This window comes from Pseudophryne corroboree, chromosome 3 (genome assembly GCF_028390025.1).
Source record: "Pseudophryne corroboree isolate aPseCor3 chromosome 3, aPseCor3.hap2, whole genome shotgun sequence".
Lineage (NCBI taxonomy): Eukaryota > Metazoa > Chordata > Amphibia > Anura > Myobatrachidae > Pseudophryne > Pseudophryne corroboree.
In genome coordinates this window covers 710,889,658-710,904,577 of record NC_086446.1, presented here as the reverse complement: position 1 = coordinate 710,904,577, position 14,920 = coordinate 710,889,658, and the positions used below count along the sequence as shown (strand labels likewise).

The 14,920-nt window shown below is 47.8% G+C and overlaps 1 protein-coding gene across 7 annotated transcripts in view; it reads right to left on the bottom strand.

Moving 5' to 3' along the window:
* LOC135056670 (alpha-2-macroglobulin-like protein 1) overlaps nt 1-14,920 on the bottom strand; it is a 409,885-nt gene that overhangs the window by 273,016 nt on the left and 121,949 nt on the right. For all 7 annotated transcript variants that reach the window (XM_063962113.1, XM_063962120.1, XM_063962116.1 and 4 more), the window contains 2 exons: nt 13,852-13,961; nt 13,489-13,647 (listed from right to left, as the gene is read on the bottom strand). In XM_063962113.1, the coding sequence (XP_063818183.1) occupies nt 13,489-13,647; nt 13,852-13,961 (269 nt within the window). The remainder of the gene's footprint in view (nt 1-13,488; nt 13,648-13,851; nt 13,962-14,920) is intronic.

The following is a 14,920-nucleotide window of genomic DNA, read 5'->3' as shown; positions in this document are numbered from 1 at the left end:
TCCTAAAAAGTTATTAGCATCATACCCCTTCCCGCCGGAGGATAGGGCACGTTGGGAAACACCCCCTAGGGTGGATAAAGCGCTCACACGCTTGTCTAAACAGGTGGCACTACCGTCCCTGGATACGGCCGCCCTTAAGGAACCTGCTGACAGAAAGCAGGAAAATATCCTAAAAATGTATATACACTCACACGGGTGTGATACTGCGACCAGCAATCGCCTCAGCCTGGATGTGAAGTGCTGGGGTGGCTTGGTCGGATTCCCTGACTGACAATATTGATACCCTAGATAGGGACAGTATATTACTGACTATAGAGCATTTAAAAGATGCATTTCTATATATGCGTGATGCACAGAGGGATATTTGCCGACTGGCATCAAGAGTAAGTGCGCTGTCCATTTCTGCCAGAAGAGGGTTATGGACAAGACAGTGGTCAGGTGATGCTGATTCCAAAAGGCATATGGAAGTATTGCCTTATAAAAGGGAGGTGTTATTTGGGGTAGGTCTAACAGACCTGGTGGCCACGGCAACGGCTGGGAAATCCACATTTTTACCCCAGGTAGCCTCTCAACATAAGAAGACGCCGTATTATCAGGCGCAGTCCTTTAGGCCCCATAAGGGCAAGCGGGCAAAAGACTCCTCATTTCTGCCCCGTGGCAGAGGGAGAGGAAAAAGGCTGCAGCAGAAGCCATTCACAAGCTGTATTCCCAGCAGGTGATAATCAAGGTACCCCTCCTACAACAGGGAAAGGGGTATTATTCCACGCTGTTTGTGGTACCGAAGCCGGACGGCTCGGTGAGACTTATTTTAAATCTGAAATCCTTGAACACTTACATACAAAGGTTCAAATTCAAGATGGAGTCACTCAGAGCGGTGATTGCGAACCTGGAAGAAGGGGATTATATGGTGTCTCTGGACATCAAGGATGCTTATCTCCATGTCCCAATTTACCCTTCTCACCAAGGGTACCTCAGGTTTGTGGTACAGAACTGTCACTATCAGTTTCAGACGCTGCAGTTTGGTTTGTCCACGGCACCCCGGGTCTTTACCAAAGTAATGGCCGAAATGATGATACTCCTTCGAAGGAAGGGAGTTTTAGTTATCCCTTACTTGGACGATCTCCTGATAAGGGCAAGATCCAGGGAACAGTTGGTAGTCGGGGTAGCACTATCTCAAGTAGTGTTGCGGCAGCACGGTTGGATTCTCAATATTCCAAAATCGCAGCTGATCCCGACGACACGTCTTCTATTCCTAGGGATGATCCTGGACACAGTCCAGAAAAAGGTGTTTCTCCCGGAGGAGAAAGCCAGGGAGTTATCCGAACTAGTCAGAAACCTCCTAAAACCAGGCCAAGTGTCAGTGCATCAGTGCACAAGGGTCCTGGGAAAAATGGTGGCTTCCTACGAAGCAATTCCATTCGGCAGATTCCACGCAAGAACTTTCCAGTGGGACCTGCTGGACAAATGGTCTGGATCGCATCTTCAGATGCATCAGCGGATAACCCTGTCACCAAAGACAAGTGTGTCTCTCCTGTGGTGGTTGCAGAGTGCTCATCTTCTAGAGGGCCGCAGATTCGGCATTCAGGACTGGGTCCTGGTGACCACGGATGCCAGCCTGCGAGGCTGGGGAGCAGTCACACAGGGAAGAAATTTCCAGGGCTTGTGGTCAAGCCTGGAGACATCACTTCGCCAAGCAAGACCTCTACTTCAAGGTCAGCCGGTGCTGATCCAGTCGGACAACATCACGGCAGTCGCCCACGTAAACAGACAGGGCGGCACAAGAAGCAGGAGGGCAATGGCAGAAGCTGCAAGGATTTTTCGCTGGGCGGAAAATCATGTGATAGCATTGTCAGCAGTGTTCATTCCGGGAGTGGACAACTGGGAAGCAGACTTCCTCAGCAGGCACGTCCTCCACCCGGGAGAGTGGGGACTTCACCCAGAAGTCTTCCACATGATTGTAAACCGTTGGGAAAAACCAAAGGTGGACATGATGGCGTCCCGCCTAAACAAAAAATTGGACAGGTATTGCGCCAGGTCAAGGGACCCTCGGGTAACACCGTGGGTGTACCAGTCAGTGTATGTGTTCCCTCCACTTCCTCTCATACCAAAAGTACTGAGAATTATAAGACGGAGGGGAGTAAGAACTATACTCGTGTCTCCGGATTGGCCAAGAAGGACTTGGTACCGGAACTTCAAGAGATGCTCACGGAGGACCCGTGGCCTCTACCTCTAAGAAGGGACCTGCTCCAGCAAGGACCCTGTCTATTCCAAGACTTACCGCGGCTGCGTTTGACGGCAGGGCGGTTGAACGCCGGATCCTGAAGGAAAAAGGCATTCCGGATGAAGTCATCCCTACCCTGATCAAGCCAGGAAGGATGTAACCGCAAAGCATTATCACCGCATTTGGCGAAAATATGTTGCGTGGTGCGAGGCCAGTAAGGCCCCGATGGAGGAATTTCAACTAGGTCGATTCCTGCATTTCCTGTAAACAGGAGTGTCTATGGGCCTAAAATTGGGGTCCATTAAGGTTCAAATTTCGGCCCTGTCAATTTTCTTCCAGAAAGAACTAGCTTCAGTTCCTGAAGTTCAGACGTTTGTAAAAGGGGTACTGCATATACAGCCTCCTTTTGTGCCTCCAGTGGCACTTTGGGATCTCAATGTAGTTTTGGGGTTCCTAAAGTCACATTGGTTTGAACCACTTAAATCTGTGGAGTTAAAATATCTCACATGGAAAGTGGTCATGTTGTTGGCCCTGGCCTCGGCCAGGCGCGTGTCAGAATTGGCGGGCTTTATCCTGTAAAAGCCCTTATCTGATCTTCCATTCAGACAGGGCGGAATTGAGGACTTGTCCTCATTTTCTCCCTAAGGTGGTTTCAGTGTTTCATCTGAACCAACCTATTGTGGTACCTGCGGCTACTAGTGACTTGGAGGACTCCAAGTTGTTGGACGTAGTCAGGGCCTTGAAAATATATGTTTCCAGGACGGCTGGAGTCAGAAAATCTGACTCGCTGTTTATCCTGTATGCACCCAACAAGCTGGGTGCTCCTGCTTCTAAGCAGACTATTGCTCGTTGGATTTGTAATACAATTCAGCTTGCACATTCTGTGGCAGGCCTGCCACAGCCAAAATCTGTAAAAGCCCATTCCACAAGGAAGGTGGGCTCATCTTGGGCGGCTGCCCGAGGGGTCTCGGCTTTGCAACTTTGCCGAGCAGCTACTTGGTCAGGGGAAAACACGTTTGCTAAATTCTACAAATTTGATACCCTGGCTGAGGAGGACCTGGAGTTCTCTCATTCAGTGCTGCAGAGTCATCCGCACTCTCCCGCCCGTTTGGGAGCTTTGGTATAATCCCCATGGTCCTTACGGAGTTCCCAGCATCCACTAGGACGTCAGAGAAAATAAGAATTTACTTACCGATAATTCTATTTCTCGTAGTCCGTAGTGGATGCTGGGCGCCCATCCCAAGTGCGGATAGTCTGCAATACTTGTACATGGTTATTGTTAACTAAATCGGGTTATTGTTGTGAGCCATCTATCCAGAGGCTCCTCTGTTATCATGCTGTTAACTGGGTTCAGATCACAAGTTGTACGGTGTGATTGGTGTGGCTGGTATGAGTCTTACCCGGGATTCATAAATCCTTCCTTATTGTGTACGCTCGTCCGGGCACAGAATCCTAACTGAGGCTTGGAGGAGGGTCAAAGGGGGAGGAGCCAGTGCACACCAGGTAGTCCTAAAGCTTTACTTTTGTGCCCAGTCTCCTGCGGAGCCGCTATTCCCCATGGTCCTTACGGAGTTCCCAGCATCCACTACGGACTACGAGAAATAGAATTATCGGTAAGTAAATTCTTATTTTGATACCTGTGATTCGATTGTAGCACATTGCAATGCGTAGTTATGATTAAATGTAGGAATATAAAGTCACTCTTATTAGAACAAAAGACATCCTGCTTCTTCAAGGCTGGACATTGCTTGCACATGAACTGACCAATGACTCATCATGAATGAGAAAGTTCCCTCCCCTGGACCAATAACAGAAGACATGTACTCCCCCAACATACACAGTGTATAGCTGATTGGAGACTCACAAGAAGTCTCTGTTTTGCTTTCTTTCTGCTACTGTGAGCATCGAGAGAGAGGGAGAGATGGAGGAAATGGAACTGAGAGTGCATTGAGCAAATGGAGTAATTGTATGCTGGCTGTGACTTTGACTGTAATGGATTATTTTGTTACAACTGCTTCCTGTGTAAATTGTAACAATGTAACCATATATATACTGTACATGTGATATATTGTATACATACTAGAGATGTGCACCGGACATTTTTCGGGTTTTGTGTTTTGGTTTTGGATTCGGTTCCGCGGCCGTGTTTTGGATTCGGACGCGTTTTGGCAAAACCTCCCTGAAAATTTTTGGTTGGATATGGGTGTGTTTTGGATTTGGGTGTTTTTTTTCAAAAAACCCTCAAAAACAGCTTAAATCATAGAATTTGGAGGCAATTTTGATCCCATAGTATTATTAACCTCAATAACCATAATTTCCACTCATTTCCAGTCTATTCTGAGCACCTCACACCTCACAATATTATTTTTATTCCTAAAATTTGCGCAGATGTAGCTGGTTGACTAAGCTAAGTGACCCAAGTGGCCGGCACAAACACCTGGCCCATCTTGGAGTGGCACTGCAGTGTCAGACAGGTTGGCACTTAAAAAAATTGGCCCCAAACAGCACATGATGCCAAGAAAAAAAGAGGCGCACCAAGGTCGCTGGATGGCTAAGCTAAGCGACCCAAGTGGCCGACACAAACACCTGGCCCATCTAGGAGTGGCACTGCAGTGTCAGAGAGGATGGCACTTAAAAAAATAGTCCCCAAACAGCACATCATGCAAAGAAAAGAGAACAAGAGGTGCACTGTGGTCGCTGGACGGTTAAGCTAAGCGACACACACACCTCAATATCACAGGAATTATTTGTTCTAATCAATGGTATTATTGGTCCATATCACTGGAAGAAAATGACAAAATCACAGGAATTATTCGTTCTAATCAATGGTATTAGTGGTCCAAATCACTGGAAGAAAATGACAAAATCACTGGAATTATTCATAAACATTTGTAGAAAGTCGCTGCTTTCTGATTACAGAAATGCTCAGATATTCCTGCGAATCCACAATCCCTTCCCAGAGGAAAAAGAAATTGAGAAACCGTTGTTTGAGAACGTTTGTTCTCTTTCCCTTACAAAGGAACAAACCACTTTCCAAGAAGACTGATGTTTTTGGGATTATGGAGACATAATGTTTTTGAATATAAATCCTAAAGCAGGTGGTGTATTAGAGCAAAAGAGTGCAAGAGACCAGCCATGCAGTTTCTGAAATATTATGACAAAATGTTACTGTATTTCATAAGCACTCATTCCTAAGTCTGCTAAGTACTGTTTGGTATACTGTATCTGGCTTCCATGAGGTAGTTATCCATTATTTCAGCTTCCATTTACCTTTTTGAAAGCGGTAGAAGTTATCGATTCTTTTTTTTTTTTTCCCCTATTTTAAATTTTCTCCTGCATAGCCCAGTAAAATGTTGCAATGTCAAGTATTGACTTTTGCCTTCTGGGGATCCACTTCTTCACCAAACCCAGTCAAATCTCATCCTAACCCTCTGTTTCACGTTCTCTATGTACCCCATCTGTGTCACCCATGTCTGTCTACCCCTCCCCTTTAGATTGTAAGCTCTCACGAGCAGGGCCCTCTTCCCTCATGTGCTTATCCTTTGTCTTACTTTAATAATCTTCAACTGTACCACATCCAGCAGTCTTCTGCCACCTGATACTTATTCCAGTGTCATCTGCTGATGTAACTATGTTTCTCTGACGTCCTAAGTGGATGCTGGGGACTCCGTCAGGACCATGGGGATTAGCGGCTCCGCAGGAGACAGGGCACAAAAGTAAAAGCTTTAGGATCAGGTGGTGTGCACTGGCTCCTCCCCCTATGACCCTCCTCCAAGCCTCAGTTAGGTTTTTGTGCCCGTCCGAGCAGGGTGCAATCTAGGTGGCTCTCCTAAAGAGCTGCTTAGAAAAAGTTTTGTTAGGTTTTTTATTTTCAGTGAGTCCTGCTGGCAACAGGCTCACTGCAACGAGGGACTTAGGGGAGAAGAAGTGAACTCACCTGCGTGCAGGATGGATTGGCTTCTTAGGCTACTGGACACTAGCTCCAGAGGGACGATCACAGGTACAGCCTGGATGGGTCACCGGAGCCGCGCCGCCGACCCCCTTGCAGATGCCGAAAAGAGAAGAGGTCCAGAAACCGGCGGCTGAAGACTTCTCAGTCTTCATGAGGTAGCGCACAGCACTGCAGCTGTGCGCCATTGCTCTCGGCACACTTCACACCAACGGTCACTGAGGGTGCAGGGCGCTGGGGGGGGGCGCCCTGGGCAGCAATGAAAAATACCTATTCTGGCTAAAATACATCACATATAGCCCCTGGGGCTATATGGATGTATTTAACCCCTGCCAGGTTTTCCGAAAAACCGGGAGAAGAAGCCCGCCGAAAAGGGGGCGGGGCCTATTCTCCTCAGCACACAGCGCCATTTTCCCTCACAGAACTGCTGGTGGGAAGGCTCCCAGGCTCTCCCCTGCACTGCACTACAGAAACAGGGTTAAAACAGAGAGGGGGGGCACTTATTTGGCGATATTATTATATATTAAGATGCTATAAGGGAAAACACTTATATAAGGTTGTCCCTGTATAATATAGCGTTTTGGTGTGTGCTGGCAAACTCTCCCTCTGTCTCCCCAAAGGGCTAGTGGGGTCCTGTCCTCTATCAGAGCATTCCCTGTGTGTGTGCTGTGTGTCGGTACGTGTGTGTCGACATGTATGAGGACGAGGTTGGTGAGGAGGCGGAGCAATTGCCTGTAATGGTGATGTCACTCTCTAGGGAGTCGACACCGGAATGGATGGCTTATTTAAGGAATTACGTGATAATGTCAACACGCTGCAGAGACGGCCGGCAAACAAATTAGTACCTGTCCAGGCGTCTCAAACACCGTCAGGGGCTTTAAAACGCCCATTTACCTCAGTCGGTCGACACAGACACGGACACTGACTCCAGTGTCGACGGTGAAGAAACAAACGTATTTTCCATATAGGGCCACACGTTACATGTTAAGGGCAATGAAGGAGGTGTTACATATTTCTGATACTACAAGTACCACAAAAAAGGGTATTATGTGGGGTGTGAAAAAACTACCTGTAGTTTTTCCTGAATCAGATAAATTAAATGAAGTGTGTGATGATGCGTGGGTTTCCCCCGATAGAAACACCCCTTATGGTGGATAAGGCGCTCACACGCTTATCAAAACAAGTGGCGTTACCGTCTCCAGATACGGCCGCCCTCAAGGAGCCAGAAGATAGGAGGCTGGAAAATATCCTAAAAAGTATATACACACATACTGGTGTTTTACTGCGACCAGCGATCGCCTCAGCCTGGATGTGCAGCGCTGGGATGGCTTGGTCGGATTCCCTGACTGAAAATATTGATACCCTGGACAGGGACAGTATTTTATTGACTATAGAGCATTTAAAGGATGCATTTCTATATATGCGAGATGCACAGAGGGATATTTGCACGTAAGTGCGATGTCCATATCTGCCAGAAGATGTTTATGGACACGACAGTGGTCAGGTGATGCAGATTCCAAACGGCACATGGAAGTATTGCCGTATAAAGGGGAGGAGTTATTTGGGGTCGGTCCATCGGACCTGGTGGCCACGGCAACAGCTGGAAAATCCACCTTTTTTACCCCAAGTCACATCTCAGCAGAAAAAGACACCGTCTTTTCAGCCTCAGCCTCAGTCCTTTCGTCCCCATAAGGGCAAGCGGGCAAAAGGCCAGTCATATCTGCCCAGGGATAGAGGAAAGGGAAGAAGACTGCAGCAGGCAGCCCTTTCCCAGGAACAGAAGCCCTCCACCGCTTCTGCCAAGTCCTCAGCATGACGCTGGGGCCGTACAAGCGGACTCAGGTGCGGTGGGGGGTCGTCTCAAGAGTTTCAGCGCGTAGTGGGCTCACTCGCAAGTGGACCCCTGGATCCTACAAGTAGAATCCCAGGGGTACAGATTGGAAATTCGAGACGTCTCCCCCTCGCAGGCTCCTGAAGTCTGCTTTACCAACGTCTCCCTCCGACAGGGAGGCAGTATTGGAAACAATTCACAAGCTGTATTCCCAGCAGGTGATAATCAAAGTACCCCTCCTACAACAAGGAAAGGGGTATTATTCCACACTATATTGTGGTACTGAAGCCAGAGGGCTCGGTGAGACCTATTCTAAATCTGAAATTTTTGAACACTTACATACAAAGGTTCAAATCAAGATGGAGTCACTCAGAGCAGTGATAGCGAACCAGGAAGAAGGGGACTATATGGTGTCCCTGGACATCAAGGATGCTTACCTCCATGTCCCAAATTGCCCTTCTCACCAAGGGTACCTCAGGTTCGTGGTACAGAACTGTCACTATCAGTTTCAGACGCTGCCGTTTGGATTGTCCACGGCACCCCGGGTCTTTACCAAGGTAATGGCCAAAATGATGATTCTTCTTCAAAGAAAAGGCGTCTTAATTATCCCTTATTTGGACGATCTCCTGATAAGGGCAAGGTCCAGAGAACAGTTGGAGGTCGGGGTAGCACTATCTCAAGTAGTTCTACGACAGCACGGGTGGATTCTAAATATTCCAAAATCGCAGCTGTTTCCGACGACACGTCTCCTGTTCCTAGGGATGATTCTGGACACAGTCCAGAAAAAGGTGTTTCTCCCGGAGGAGAAAGCCAGGGAGTTATCCGAGCTAGTCAGGAACCTCCTAAAACCAGGAAAAGTGTCAGTGCATCATTGCACAAGGGTCCTGGGAAAAATGGTGGCTTCTTACGAAGCGATTCCATTCGGCAGATTCCACGCAATAACTTTTCAGTGGGATCTGCTGGACAAATGGTCCGGATCGCATCTTCAGATGCATCAGCGGATAACCCTATCTCCAAGGACAAGGGTGTCTCTCCTGTGGTGGTTACAGAGTGCTCATCTTCTAGAGGGCCGCAGATTCGGCATTCAGGATTGGATGCTGGTGACCACGGATGCCAGCCTGAGAGGCTGGGGAGCAGTCACACCGGGAAAAAATTTCCAGGGAGTGTGATCAAGTCTGGAGACTACTCTCCACATAAATATACTGGAGCTAAGGGCAATTTACAATGCTCTAAGCTTAGCAAGACCTCTGCTTCAAGGTCAGCCGGTATTGATCCAGTGGTACAACATCACGGCAGTCGCCCACGTAAACAGACAGGGCGGCACAAGAAGCAGGAGGGCAATGGCAGAAACTGCAAGGATTCTTCGCTGGGCGGAAAATCATGTGATAGCACTGTCAGCAGTGTTCATTCCGGGAGTGGACAACTGGGAAGCAGACTTCCTCAGCAGGCACGACCTCCACCCGGGAGAGTGGGGACTTCATCGGGAAGTCTTCCACATGATTGTGAACCGTTGGGAAAGACCAAAGGTGGACATGATGGCGTCCCGCCTGAACAAAAAACTGGACAGGTATTGCGCCAGGTTAAGAGACCCTCAGGCAATAGCTGTGGATGTTCTGGTAACACCGTGGGTGTACCAGTCGGTGTATGTGTTCCCTCCTCTGCTTCTCATACCCAAGGTACTGAGAATTATAAGACGTAGAGGAGTAAGAACTATACTCGTGGCTCCGGATTGGCCAAGAAGGACTTGGTACCCGGAACTTCAAGAGATGCTCACAGAGGAGTCATGGCCTCTGCCGCTAAGAAGGGACTTGCTTCAGCAAGTACCATGTCTGTTCCAAGACTTACCGCGGCTGCGTTTGACGGCATGGCGGTTGAACGCCGGATCCTAAGGGAAAAAGGCATTCCGGAAGAGGTCATTCCTACCCTGGTCAAAGCCAGGAAGGAGGTGACCGCACAACATTATCACCACATGTGGCGAAAATATGTTGCGTGGTGTGAGGCCAGGAAGGCCCCACGAAGAAATTTCAACTCGGTCGATTCCTGCATTTCCTGCAAACAGGAGTGTCTATGGGCCTCAAATTGGGGTCCATTAAGGTTCAAATTTCGGCCCTGTCGATTTTCTTCCAGAAAGAATTGGCTTCAGTTCCTGAAGTCCAGAAGTTTGTCAAGGGAGTACTGCATATACAACCCCCTTTTGTGCCTCCAGTGGCACTGTGGGATCTCAACGTAGTTCTGGGATTCCTCAAATCACATTGGTTTAAACCGCTCAAATCTGTGGATTTGAAATATCTCACATGGAAAGTGACCATGCTGTTGGCCCTGGCCTCGGCCAGGCGAGTGTCAGAATTGGCGGCTTTGTCTCACAAAAGCCCATATCTGATTGTCCATTCGGACAGGGCAGAGCTGCGGACTCGTCCCCAGTTTCTCCCTAAGGTGGTGTCAGTGTTTCACCTGAACCAGCTTATTGTGGTACCTGCGGCTACTAGGGACTTGGAGGACTCCAAGTTGCTAGATGTTGTCAGGGCCCTGAAAAAGATAGGTTTCCAGGACGGCTGGAGTCAGGAAAACTGACTTGCTGTTATCCTGTATGCACCCAACAAACTGGGTGCTCTTGCTTCTAAGCAGACGATTGCTAGTTGGATGTGTAGTACAATTCAGCTTGCACATTCTGTGGCAGGCCTGCCACAGCCAAAATATGTAAATGCCCATATCACAAGGAAGGTGGGCTCATCTAGTGCGGCTGCCCGAGGGGTCTCGGCTTTACAACTTTGCCAAGCAGCTACTTGGTCAGGGGCACACCCTGACTGAGGAGGACCTGGAGTTCTCTCATTCGGTGCTGCAGAGTCATCCGCACTCTCCCGCCCGTTTGGGAGCTTTGGTATAATCCCCATGGTCCTGACAGAGTCCCCAGCATCCACTTAGGACGTCAGAGAAAATAAGAATTTACTTACCGATAATTCTATTTCTCGTAGTCCGTAGTGGATGCTGGGCGCCCATCCCAAGTGCGGATTGTCTGCAATACTTGTACATAGTTATTGTTACAAAAATCGGGTTATTATTGTTGTGAGCCATCTTTTCAGAGGCTCCGCTGTTATCATGCTGTTAACTGGGTTCAGATCACAGGTTGTACAGTGTGATTGGTGTGGCTGGTATGAGTCTTACCCGGGATTCAAAATCCTTCCTTATTGTGTACGCTCGTCCGGGCACAGTATCCTAACTGAGGCTTGGAGGAGGGTCATAGGGGGAGGAGCCAGTGCACACCACCTGATCCTAAAGCTTTTACTTTTGTGCCCTGTCTCCTGCGGAGCCGCTAATCCCCATGGTCCTGACGGAGTCCCCAGCATCCACTACGGACTACGAGAAATAGAATTATCGGTAAGTAAATTCTTATTTTATTTACCCTGTACTTGTCCTATACTGTCATCAACTGTAAATTGCTGTTTTCCTGTTTGATTATTTATGTACTCTGTAATTGGGCACTGTGGAACCCTTGTGGTGCCATATAAATAAAGGAAATAATAATAATAATATAGGGTGTATAATCCCCAGGTGTATCTCACACATTGCTCAGTACAGATTACAGGATGTATAAAATCACCAGGTGTATAACACACGTCGCACAGTACAGTATATATACTGGTCACAATAATGCAGCGCAGAGATAGTATACTTGACAAAGAGCTGCAAGATACACAGCAATGGCCTACTGTACTGTACTTTATATGTATACTGCTGGTCCAAAAAAAGGCTGCACTGTCCTACTATATACTGCTCACAATAATGCAGCACAGAGATAGTATACTTGAAGAGCTGCAAGATACACAGCAATGGCCTACTGTACTGTACTATATATGTATACTGCTGGTCACCAAAATGCTGCACTGTCCTACTATAGTATATACTGCTCACAATAATGCAGCACAGAGATACAAGATACACATCAATAGCCTACTGTACTGTACTACTAGAATACTGGTGGTCCCCAGTATGCAGCACACTGAGCACAGATATTTGCAGCACACTGAGCACAGATATAGAGCATTTTCAGGAAGAGAACGTAGATATTTTCAGCACACTGAGCACAGATATTTGCAGTACACTGAGCACAGATATTTGCAGCACACTGAGCACAGATTACGGAGCTTTTCATGGAGAGAACGCTGCCACGTCCTCTCCATTCAACTTCAATGCACGAGTGAAAATGGCGGCGATGCGCAGCTCCTTATATAGAATAAGAATCTCGCGAGAATCCGACAGCAGAATGATGACGTTCGGGCGCGTTCTGGTTAACCGAGCAAGGCGGCAAGATCCGAGGCTGCCTCGGAACCGTGTAAAATGGGTGAAGTTCGGGGGGTTCGGATCCCGAGGAACCGAAGCCGCTCATCTCTAATACATACCCTTTTAAATATCAAATATATACATCAGTGAGCTTTGGAACTCATAAATGTGTGCTTGTACTTGTTTTCTCTTAAGGGATGTTGTGTTTGCGATGTACAGCGCACTTTTATCGTATATGGTAATAAGATGCGCCTTGCGTTGGCAACATATATTAGCGCTGGCATTTTAAATATTTATTAGAAAATATTCTAACTCTAACAGAAGATACAGGTGGGCAGTGACAGGGGTGTGGCCAGGCTAGTTGTGTCATTAAGCTCCACACTATCATAGGAAATTTTCTGTGATTCGTCTAATTTTTACATAGGGGCCCTCATTCCGAGTTGATCGGTCGCAATGCGAATGTAGCAGAGTTACACACGCTAAGCCGCCGCCTACTGGGAGTGTATCTTAGCATCTTAAAAGTGCGACCGAAGTAATCGCAATATTGCGATCACAAACCTCGTAGCAGTTTTAGAGTAGCTTCAGACTTACTCTGCCTGTGCGATCAGTTCAGTGCTTGTCGTTCCTGGTTGACGTCACAAACACACCCAGCGTTCGCCCAGGCACTCCCACCGTTTCTCCGGCCACTCCTGCGTTTTTTCCGGAAACGGTAGCGTTTTCAGCCACACGCCCCTAAAACGCCGTGCTTCCGCCCAGTAACACCCATTTCCTGTCAATCACATTACGATCGCCGGAGCGATGAAAAAGCCGTGAGTAAAATTACTTTCTTCATAGCAAAGATACTTGGCGCAGTCGCAGTGCGAACATTGCGCATGCGTACTAAGCGGATTTTCATTGCGATGCGATGAAAAATACAGAGCGAACAACTCGGAATGAGGGCCAGAGTTAGGCCCAAAGTGAAGCGCTGTCATAGAAATATGTCACTATGCCCTGCCCCCTCCTTGAGGACACCAGGATTTCCTTCATTATTCTTCCCACTCTGTCCACTTCAATAAGAAGTGGTCGGGATGCAGGATGAGTGCCTACTCTTCTGGGGCTGTGGGGGAGTACCCCAATAATCGGTGTCTTTTGCAGGATCCATGAGAGTAGGCAAGTATGGTCTGGATGAGAAAAATGTATTACTGTATACAAATCTGTATGGTTGCTCACCGTCACTGTTATGCGACCCTTCCATCCAGTTGTGTTCATTGTAAAGGAAGCTTGGCCATTCTCATTTGTCACTAAAGTCTGGTCGAATGTACCATGGCGTTTTTGAAGATAAACTTTAATGCCTAGTAAAGGATTATCATCAGCATCCACCACCTTAACCTAAAATACACCAAAAATGATAGGTTAATGAAGAAAAAAAAGCTTTACTAGAATGTTCATAATATGGTGAGGATGTGCAGTGGCATCACATTATGTTGAACTGAATTCCCCCTCCTCCTTTCCTAGTGTACATTAGGAATAAGAACTGGCCTTCACAAATGGCAGTTATTGTTCATGGATTCAGCTGTACTGTATATAACTCACCATTCCACTGTATGGGAACCCAGGCTTGTAGTACGTCTGAGTATCAACAAAAGACAGCTTTTCTATTACCGCAGATAAAAGTGTTGCACTCTCTGTTTGTAACTGAATTCCTACAAGAAGAGGGAAGATTATAGTTGGGAGCGAAATCACAGACCAACATACACGGTCGAATCCCATTACGAGTGACCACCAGCTAATAGCCAGATTAACCGCCATGTGCAGCACAGGCAGCAGCTAGACCTTTGCTGAATGGTCATTTTAGACACACGTCTGGTAGCCCCCAGGTTCATTTTGATGGTGAGCTGCTCCACTGTAGCATGTCGGTCAGCCCTCAAACACCTTCACTGGTATAGCTATAATGGGTGCAGTGTGCGCTGTACACATGGGCCCCTGAGTCCAGAGGGGGCCCCCACCGCACACACTGCACTCATATTTTGAAAACGTACCCCTCCGGAGTCCTGCGTCAACGTCAGCAGTGCTGTGGAATCACCGTGAAAATGTCGCAGCGGCCATTTTCACAGTGTTCTGCGCATGCGCTGCAGAGAAATCAGTGGGGAAATAGCGGCTACAGTACATCATTTTCCCGGGGATCTGCGCATACGCAGTAGAGTCTGAACCCTCCAGTACTCAGACTCTCCAGTGCTGCCGGCAGAGAGGAGGGGGCCCGAAAGGAGAAGGCTGCACACGGGCCTCCTCCTCTCCCTGAGGACCTTCGTAGCCGACGTTCACCTTTCACATCAATAGCACGGGGTGCTCTGCAGTTTGCACGCCGGTTATTCGCAATGGTGCCATTTGTCCAGTCACGATACACCTTCACCACAACAGCACGCCAACAGTTCACAAACTGCGCTGTGACAAAAATACTACCACCCTTGGCCCGAAAGCCGATAATCATAACTTTTTGCAACTCTGATAAAACGCCCCTTTTACCCATCACAGAAATGAGTGATATGTGTGCAGACGGCCTATAGCACATCTTATATACCCACCAGGCCAGCGCACGTCGCATGACTTACTTCAAGGGCTACGCACTGCCGACATCAAATGTAGGAGGTGGTCATAATAATTA